At 39.2% G+C, this 10411-nt stretch overlaps 1 protein-coding gene across 6 annotated transcripts in view; it reads left to right on the top strand.

Annotated features, from left to right (window-relative positions):
• The window catches only part of mpripa (myosin phosphatase Rho interacting protein a), a 60342-nt gene extending 52648 nt beyond the window's left edge, over positions 1-7694 (top strand). For 5 of the 6 annotated variants that reach the window (XM_008436384.3, XM_008436383.3, XM_008436380.3 and 2 more), the window contains 8 exons: positions 525-672; positions 747-852; positions 1649-1808; positions 1879-1986; positions 2574-2660; positions 2741-2903; positions 3933-4018; positions 6080-7694. In XM_008436384.3, the coding sequence (XP_008434606.1) occupies positions 525-672; positions 747-852; positions 1649-1808; positions 1879-1986; positions 2574-2660; positions 2741-2903; positions 3933-4018; positions 6080-6151 (930 nt within the window). In that variant the 3' untranslated portion in view covers positions 6152-7694. Of the gene's footprint in view, positions 1-524; positions 673-746; positions 853-1648; positions 1809-1878; positions 1987-2573; positions 2661-2740; positions 2904-3932; positions 4019-4154; positions 4237-6079 lie in introns of all 6 variants that reach the window. The other variant, XM_008436382.3, reaches the window with a different exon arrangement.
• Positions 7695-10411: the final 2717 nt, after the last annotated feature.

The following is a 10411-nucleotide window of genomic DNA, read 5'->3' as shown; positions in this document are numbered from 1 at the left end:
ATATGAACTGGACCCGTCTGTCTGTTTGAATTGGTGCTAAATAAGTAAAATGAATTGGACTGAAAGGTGGATTGGTTCCCAACATAAGGAGAAGTTAATATTTTGTTGATATTAGACTATAAAGGTTTTGTTTTCTAACCTGTGGAAGCTGAATAAGCAGCCAAACAAAGAGGATTTTAACAGGAAACCAGGAGAAAATCTATGATTGACTGGATGGATCAAACAAAAACGTTTGTCATTTTTATTTTTAATTAAAAGTCATACCATTTCCCACATCCATACATGGCATAAAGTAGTCTTTGTGTAAAAATTCAACTCTTCTGGGCAACAGCTTCACTGCTTTAACTTGCTCTACTAACGTAGCTGAGCTTTAGATCATCTTCTTTCCTTCTGCCACCAATTTCTGCATGCAAACTAGACGCCGCACTTAATGCGTAGCCACAAATAAATCACATCTCAGATGATGAAACGCATCGACGTATAGCAGGCTGAGGCGTAAACTGCTGGGCCTTTTCTTTCCCTAGGCGACGTGCGAGCGAGGCTTTGCTGCAATGGAAGAAACCCACCACAAGGTGGTGGAAGACCTGCAGCGGCAGCACCAGAGGGAGATTTCCAAACTCATGGAGGAGCGAGAGCGACTGCTGGCTGAAGAAACCGCTGCTACTATTGCTGGTAAGAAGTCAGCGAATGGACACGCTCATTTTGTGTTGAGCTGGACGGATATTAAACGCGTTTCTTCGATGTAGCTATTGAAGCGATGAAAAACGCACACAAGGAGGAACTGGAGAAGAACCAGCGCTCCCAGCTGAGCGGTCTGAACTCGGACATCGACGAGCTCCGCCTGCAGTACGAGTACGTCCCAGTACCTGAGTTAGCACTGCAGGTTTACAGCTGCATCGTAGTAAATCCATGTAATCACTGCAAAAAGACAAAATACTACCAAGTCACTTAGTTCACCTGAAATGAGACAAAACAGATTTTTTTAAAAAGTAACTTTTCAGCAAGATATAGAAGCATGTTTTAATAATTCCTTAATGTTGATGAAAAGGTTCTAGTTCCTCTGGCGCTGTTACCTAGCAACCCCAGTTAAGTCTGGTCCGTTACCTAGCAACCCCAGCTAAGTCTGTCCCGTTACCTAGCAACCCCAGCTAAGTCTGTCCCGTTACCTAGCAACCAAGTTTTAGTTCTACTGGCAGATTATTTCACTCATAACAAGGAATAAATGTCTTGTTATGAGTGAAATAATCTGAGTAGAACCAGAACTTTTTCATCAATATAAGGAATTATTATTAAAACAATCTGAAAAGTTACTTGTAAGTTTTATTTCAAATGTATTAAAATATTTGCAGTAGAAACTAAAACAAAAGTACTTGGTAGATTTTTATGTTTTTGCAGTGTACAGAGTTACGGAAATTACTAAATTAAGATTAATTGAACTCAGAATGATGTACCTTAAGCATTTATTTCAGTAAATTTTGTTGATTATTGCTTACAAATTTTCCAAGAAAATGTGGATATTAAGTTAAAAACCTAAAATAAATGTCGTTTTCACATAAATGTTCTGCTTTGCTTGTTCATGTGTTAAAAATGTATTTGGAGAAGCATGTGGAGGAAGTTGAGGTTAAAACTGTCCTGCCTGGTTGTCCAGGGAAGAGCTCCAGTCCATCCAAAGAGAACTGGAGGTTTTATCCGAGCAATACTCCCAGAAATGTCTGGAGAACGCTCACCTGGCTCAGGCGCTGGAGGCGGAGAGGCAGGCCCTGCGGCAGTGCCAGAGAGAGAACCAGGAGCTAAACGCTCACAACCAGGTCAGCAGCCCGCTCAAACCCAGACACACGTCCACGTCTGCTGGTCCAAACGCCGTTTTCTGTCCTGCAGGAGCTGAACAACAGGCTGACTGCAGAAATCACCCGCATGCGCTCATGTTTCAGCGGGGAGACGGCTCTGTCTCCACTGACTCACGGCAAAGACGTTTACGAACTGGAGGTGAGTCAACCTGCGCAGATCTGTCCGTTTACGTCTGGAAACTTAGCACCTGCACACAACGCTAGAGGAGAAAAGGACGATTCTTTTCCTCGCCGTCTATAAATCCATCCATTTTCTAACACCCTTGTCCCTCAGTGGGGTCGGGAGGAGCTGCTGCCTCTCCAGCTAACGTTCCGGGCGAGAGGCGGGGTCACCTGGACAGGTCACCTGGACAGGTCGCCAGTTTGTCGCGGCCATAAAACAACCCCGTTAACTAAATGAAACCTGGAGATGAAGGCATTAATAATTTATCGCAGTGATCCGCAGCAAAGGGAAAAATTATGCAGAAAAACTTAAAACCCGTCATTGATCTTCTATTTTCTCTCTCTCTGTGTCGACTTCGCTACACCAGACTCGTTGCCATAGCAACTGACAATAACGCCGCTAAAGGCATCCGGATTCAACATCAAACATTTCCCATACAAAGAACAGGACACTCGGTCCGTTTTGCGATTATTAAGTGATCGCTGTGGTAGATTAGCTGATTTAACTTTTGATCTGTTTGTTTTCATAATTTCAATTTTCTTAAGAACTTTTCCTCTTTAAAGGTGCTGCTACGGATAAAAGAGTCGGAAATCCAGTACCTGAAGCAGGAAATCCACTCTCTGAAGGACGAGCTGCAGTCTGCTCTGAGAGTGAGTGAAACCAAAACGCTTTCCGGCGGCTCACTTCTTGGTAAACACCTTGTTTGAACCGCAGCCGATTTCTCTGCCAGGACAAGAAATACGCCACGGATAAATATAAGGACATTTACACCGAGCTGAGCATCGTGAAGGCGAAGGCCGACTGTGATATCAGCAAGCTGAAGGAGAAGCTGCTCATGGCCACTGAAGCTCTGGGGGAGAGGAATGTTGACGACGCCGTTACGTCCGGATACGGTTTGTTTCCTGACTCCCAGTAAGACAAACTGCAGCTGTTTTAGTTGGTCTGGACCAGAGATGGAGACTCGAGGCGCTTTTAAGTGAAAATATAAATAAAAAGCTTGAGGCTTAACTTGGACTCGTGGTCAGAGACTTGAGTCTTTGATCGTTTTCCAACTTGAAAGTCTGGTAGTCTTGGTTCAATTGGAAACTAAACCTGCAGCATTTTCAGCTGGTGTGGTTCGTTGCAAAGTCTAAACAGTTGAGCAACCTGTTCCCCTCCTCACCTGTGGGGGCGCTGTTCTGGTTCTACTCAGAACCGCTGAAGGAAACGACATAAAAAACCTCTGAAGAAGACACTTCCTTCTTCACAAAATGTAAACAAACATGGAGTGCCGTCAGATTTTAGCGGTTGTAGGATTTCTCTTTACGTTACAGCTGAACTCGACGATCCATTTCTCCTGTTAGCGCTAAGCTAGCATGTTTGTTTTGGTTTTATATTATAGTTAAAATTTAGTTCAATATGTAGTGGAATGGATATCAAAACAGAGAGAAGCTACTCGTATTTGTTTTTAATTATAAATGTCTGCTTAAGTTTCTGATGGGATACAATTGGTCATTTTTTCAGAATATTACAAAATAACTACTTTATCATTACAAGGCTGAAAATGGCTGAAAATATCAAAATAAAAGCACTTCCTGTTTCATTAATTGCAACATTTAACACTTATTTACTTCTTCCACTTTGTCTCATTCATTATGTTGTAATTTATTCCTTAAATCTGAGCATTGTTAGTATATTAATATTTAATAGATAATATGAAACATATAATCCACTAGTAAACATTAACGGGTTTTAATCCTTCCATAGTTTTTCTTATACTACAAATGTTTGTTTATATTTCTAATTTGATAAATGTTACAATTGATCGATGAAGGTTAAATGATTAAAATGTAACTATTAATAAACATCTAAATAATTAAATATCTAATTTATTGTTATGAACTGAGATATTTGTGGCTAATCACAGTTTTAATGTGTTTTAGACATCATGAAATCAAAAAGTAACCCAGATTTCATGAAAAAGGAAAAGTCAACACCTCCCAAGCAGCTGCGAGGCCTAAGGTCAAAGGTCAGTGATGTTGTTGTTTAGAAGCTGATATTGTCTGTTTAGACGTTTCTGTGTTTTTCAGTGTTTTTGCTCCCAGACCTTAAAGTCTGGATGTTTTTAGCGTCGCTGCTGTAAGTTTGTCTGTTTTGTCCATCAGTCTGTCACTGAGCAGGTGTCATGGGACAGCTGACCCCCCGCTGGGGTCATCTCCCCCTGCAGCTGCTGCCTAAAGATGTGCTGTAGGTATTAGCATGAGCCCAACTGACCTCATGTCCTTCCTTCTTCTTATTTCCTTCCTTCACCCTCATGTCCTTTCCTCACCCACATTTCCTTCCCTCAGACTCATTTCCTTCCTTCACCCTGATCTCCTTTCCTCACACTCATTTCCTTCCTTCACCTTCATTTCCTTCCCTCACACTCATTTCCTTTCCACACACTCATCTCCTTCCCTCACACTCATCTCCTTTCCTCTCCCTCATTTCCTTCCCTCACCCTCATTTCCTTCCCTCACCCTCATTTCCTTCCCTCACACTCATTTCCTTCCCTCACACTCATCTCCTTTCCTCACCCTCATTTCCTTCCCTCACCCTCATTTCCTTCCCTCACACTCATCTCCTTCCCTCACACTCATCTCCTTCCCTCACACTCATCTCCTTCCCTCACACTCATTTCCTTCCCTCACACTCATTTCCTTCCCTCACACTCATCTCCTTTCCTCACCCTCATTTCCTTCCCTCACCCTCATTTCCTTCCCTCACACTCATTTCCTTTCCACACACTCATTTCCTTCCCTCACACTCATCTCCTTCCCTCACACTCATTTCCTTCCCTCACCCTTATTTCCTTCCCTCACCCTTATTTCCTTCCCTCACCCTCATTTCCTTCCCTCACACTCATTTCCTTTCCACACCCTCATTTCCTTCCCTCAACCTCATTTCCTTTCCACACACTCATCTCCTTTCCTCACCCTCATTTCCTTCCCTCACCCTCATTTCCTTCCCTCACACTCATTTCCTTTCCACACACTCATTTCCTTTCCACACACTCATTTCCTTCCCTCACACTCATTTCCTTTCCACACACTCATCTCCTTCCCTCACACTCATCTCCTTCCCTCACACTCATTTCCTTCCCTCACCCTTATTTCCTTCCCTCACCCTTATTTCCTTCCCTCACCCTCATTTCCTTCCCTCACACTCATTTCCTTTCCACACCCTCATTTCCTTCCCTCAACCTCATTTCCTTTCCACACACTCATTTCCTTTCCTCGCCCTCATCTCCTTTCCTCGCCCTCATTTCCGTCCCTCTACTCATAACTAAAAGCCTCTTTATAAATTATAAAACGTTTCTTACTTTCCTTCCAGTTAACTGATTAATATTTTTATTTATTTTTGCTCGTTATTTCGCATTAAACCAGAGAAACTTTAGTTTGTTTTTTTATTATTCTTACTAAGTGGCAGATGGACACAGAGTAGTTAGTGATTCTGAAATGTAAAGGAAATGATGCTCGATTTTTCTATGGAAATGGTTTTCAGAAATAAAAAGCTGAAAAGTGTGGCATGCATTTGTATTTCCTTTTGCTCAATATTGAGATAGAAAAAATTATAAAATGAGAAGAATAAAGTTAACTGTTACAACTTTTTAATCTAAATATTGACTTTATTCTTGTACTAATTAAATAAGTATGTACCCTGCAGCGTCACCATGAAATAATATTCATCAAAACTCAAAACATTTAATTTATTACTGTCATCGGCTGTTTGTATTTTAATGATTTAATTGCATATTTAATAAATAGTAATTTAAATAGATAATTTAAGCCTTTATTTATTTCATGGTACATTTATTGATTTGTTTTGTTTTCCGTATGGAAGAAGTAAATTCACACTTTGTTCTCGTCTGTCACATAAAATTCCTGTAAAAAACAAAAAAATTAACCAAAGTTTCTGGTTCTAACAGTAAATATTGGATGTTTACTGTTAGAGGTGATTTATCTTTGTTTGTTCATCCGTGAATTTTATTTGTAAATATTTAAATCTGTCCACAAAAATAGATAAAATGTGTCTGTTTTTCTTCTGGCAGAGCCTGAAAGAGGGACTGACTGTGCAGGAACGCATGAAGCTTTTCGAGGCTAAAAACACCAGAAAGATTTAAATACGTGTAAAATCTCAAGTTTCCTCCTTTTCTGGTCGGATGTGCCAACAAAAAACATTCAAACCTGGAAATTTTAGCTTCCATTCCTCCCACTTCTCGTATTTTTACTGGATTAACTGGATCCAGATTATAAAACCCAGTAACAAAACAAACGTCACACCCATAATTAAAGTTATAGAAAAACACACAACAAAACAGTAAGAATAATATCTACCAGTATGAATTATCTGCTGTATTTACAGTGTTTCTGTCTACTGGTCTTATTGTGTTGCACCAGTTGGGCTGTATGTAACTACTGGGGTTGGTGTGTGTGTGTGTGTGTGTGTGTGTGTGTGTGTGTGTGTGGGGGTGTGTGTGTGTGTGTGTGTGTGTGTGTGTGTGTGTGTGTGTGTGAGACGGGGGAGCGCTCAGATTGCACTTACCACTGGACTACTTGAGGAAGCTTTGTGTTTTTATTTTTTTCATCTAAAATTGGTGTAGTGACAACCGATCGGTTTTTGCAGTGCGTTCAGTGAAAAGCAGTTTGTTTATTTGTGATGATGCACTGTAAAAACACAACATGTTGTGAGTGCTTTTGGTTTCGGTTCTAGTACAAATATCTGAGTATATTTGAAAATTACAAGTAACTTTTCAGCAGGAAATAAAATATTATTTTACGTAAATAATTCATTAATATTGATGAAAAAATTCCAGTTTCACTGGCAGATTATTTGACTCAAGATTAATAAATTATGTACTTTAAACAAGCTTTTATTCTTTCTGAAAAGCGACTTGTGAGAAGTCAGACCTGAAATACTCCATAAAATGTTGTTTATCTGCGATGAGGGGTTTGTACACTGCAAAAACACAATTTTACTGAGTATTTGTGTCTATTTTCTAGCACAAACATCTTAGTTCACTTGAAATAATGCAAACTAACTTACATTCAACGTATAGGAGCCTCTTTAAAATCAATCTGAATTATTGATTTAAAACTTCTATATCTTGCTGAAAAGCTACTTTTATTTTTATCTTATTTCAGGTGTCATAAGATATTTGCAGTAGAAAACAGACCAAAATTACTTGGTAAAATGTTCTGTTTTTGCAGTGTAGATTTTTTTAAGCGCTTAAAGCTTCGTATTTGAGTCGATGTGACGAAACGCTCTTTAAAAACTAAACCATTTAGGACTTTGCATGAGTATCCGGCTTAATTTAAGCAGCAGAATGATTTTATTTTCTGATTTTACGCTTCAGTGTGAAACTTTTAAACGACGGCTTTGCTTCCCGCTGATCCTGCTGTGTCGATGTTTTACTGTAAAGCGTCTGAAAGCGCTCGGCCTCCTGGCGCGCTCATCTAGAGTACAAACACCCAGAAACCTGTGCAGCTATGGAAACACACTGTATAGTATTCACAACACGCGTTGTACATAAGAGGATGCCATACAGAAGACCTATGTTTGTTTTAGACTCTTACCTTGCCCCATAGCTCTACATGGAATATATATGAATATTTTTTATTTCTATTTGAATGTATGATGTCTAATAAATGAAGTGTTTAAACAAACATTGTCTGGTTTGACTGTGAACATCAGTTCTGTGTTAAACGGTTTAAAAATGAAACATTGTGTAAAAAAAAAAGATGAAATTGGAAAGATTTAATTATTCTGTTTTTGTGTGTATAATTATTTATTAATGCAAAACTTGGATCATCTTTACATACTGAGATTTTAAAATGTGTATTAATGAATCAACTGTTTCTGAGATTAATTTTGAAATTTCTGAGTTTTGTCCTCACAAATCTTTCACTTCTGGAGCTCAGAAATGTCTTTGGTTTTTCTAGGCATAAATTAAAATGTTGGTTTTTTTTTTATCTGAGAATAAACTAGAAAATTTCTGAAATATAAAAGGCAAAAATTTGCAGAAAAAACTCAGATTTTCAAGAGAAAACTTGGACATTTTCTGAATTTGTAAAATTTGACTTTATGAACTCAGACATTTCCAGTTTTTCTTGAAAATTTCAGAGACAACAAAATTTTGGAGGTTTTTTTCTTACAAATTTTGAAATTTTCAAAGTTTCTAGAAAAAAATCTTAAATTCTATGATCTCAAAAAGTTTTAAATTTGCAAGAAAAAAATCTGAAATTGCTTCATTAATTTCTGAAATTTTCTAGAGGAAAAATGTGGAAACTTTCCTAGCTCATGATGTCAAAAATTTTCAAATTTATAAGCTTTAAATTTGCAATAAAAAATGTTTAGATTAATCTCAGAAAGCAGCGTTTTGGTTTTGGTCCACCAGGGGGAGCCGTCAGACCTCAGGTCAGATTCACAGAGGAACGTCTGTCTGTCTGAGCAGATCTGGAGACGATCATCACATTTCAGCAACAATTCAGCTCAACTTTTTAATCCATAAAAACAATCCAGAGACCAATGAAACAATAAACATTACATTTTGTCAAAAGTTATCAAAATCAAGCAAATATACTGATCAACGTTCCATCCATCCATCCAACGCATCAACGTTCCAGTTACCAGGATTTAAATGCAGCTTTTTAGTCTAGATTTACAGGAACTTAGTGTTTCGGCTGTTTTGCAGTTTTCTGGAAGTTTGTTCCAGATTTGTGGTTCATAGAAGCTGAAAGCTGCTTCTCCATGTTTGGTTCTGGTTCTGTTGCAGTAATCAACGCGACTAAACGCATGGATGAGTTTCTCTAATGCTGAGACATCAGTCCTGTGATCCTGGGATGTTCTCCAGGTGATGGAAGGCCGACTTTGTAACCGACTTTACGTGGCTCTGAAGGTCCAGGTCAGAGGTCATCCTGCTCTCTGGTTTCCAGCTGAAATAGCTGAAGCTGTTCTGACTAGAGCGTTTTGTTTGTTGTATGCATCTACTCAACGTTCGAATGGATTCAGTCACCTAGTGGCATCTTAACGTAGAGCTGTGTAAGTTAGTTGTAACTTAACTGTTCTGATCTAGCAAGAGCATGCAGATGTTTAAAAAGGTCCCAAGACTGAACCTTGGGGAACCCCACGTGTCTTCTGTTCACTCCAAATGTACCCATCTTTTTCCAAACCCCCTGCATGTTTTGGGTGTTTCCCTGCTGCTGCACACCTGGTTAAATGAATAGGTGATTAACAGACTTCTGTAGCAATTGCAGGAATGCAAAGGAAGTGATGCAATCATATGAATCAGCTGTGCTGGAGTCCGGACTCATCAAAAACATGCAGGACGGCGGTCCCTGAGGGCCAGGGTTGGGGATAACTGCCTTAAAGTATCGCTTTTTTTCCTGTTTGAACTCAGCAGTTCCTGGTTTTGTCCACCAGGGGGAGCCGTCAGCTTTATGAAGCCAAGGTCAGATCCACACAGAAGAAGACAGGCGGGTGGTAAACAATTACATTTCCTCCGGTAACTTTTTGAAAAATGTATACTTTTAGGGTATATATTTAAAATATATACTTTTAGTAGATATTAAAGTACTTTCTGATAACATGAGAAAAATGTGCTATAAGTGAAATAACTAGCACTGTTTTTTATCAATATTTAAGAATTACTGACTTAAAATGAGTTCCTACAAATTCCTGAAAAGTTGCTTGTTTTGTTTTACTTAAAATATTTGATATTTGCACTAAAAAGTAGACGAGAATATTCAAAATCTGTTTATATATCATATTTAGGACCAAAATGTTTCACAACAATCAGCAGGTAGATAAATGATAAAGCAAGAAATAAAATTAAGTTAAACAAAATAAAAACAGTAATAAAATTTGGCAGTAAAGACATACCTGATACGTAATAGGATTTTGTGTTTTGCTGTGTTGCTTATGTTTCATTTTATTAGATTTATTCCTGGCTTTTAAAACTTCTTACAAATAAAATTAAGAACTCGCAAATCTTTCCGAGACCAATCGTGAGCTGAGAGGAAACAAAGATGGCCGACTGGGAAGAAGCAATGGCCGCCATTTGGTGCCAACATAAGCACAATGTTTTCCACCTCATTTCTCATTTTCTGGTGGAAAATTAAGTGTCATGATGACAAAGTGTAAGTAAATGAAGTGCAGTGAGGAAGCTCAGTTTTAAAGTGTCGGGTTGAACGTCCGCTGGTCCTGGCAGTTGACCTTTGACCTGATGGTGATGGTGGTGAAGGGGCCTGAGGATGTCGCCCCTGTCCTCACAGCCGTCAGAAGGCTTTAGGTTTGAGGCCCTGACCTTTCCGGTGGGGGAGGAGACGTTTCGGACCTTCAGGAGGAGAAACGCAGGTAACCGGGCCGGTTTGGCTTCAGGAGC

This window comes from Poecilia reticulata, chromosome 19, assembly GCF_904066995.2.
Source record: "Poecilia reticulata chromosome 19, P_reticulata-male-v2, whole genome shotgun sequence".
In the NCBI taxonomy this organism is placed as follows: Eukaryota; Metazoa; Chordata; class Actinopteri; order Cyprinodontiformes; family Poeciliidae; genus Poecilia; species Poecilia reticulata.
The sequence above is the reverse complement of the archived record's forward strand: the minus strand, read 5'-3'. Positions and strand labels throughout refer to the sequence as shown.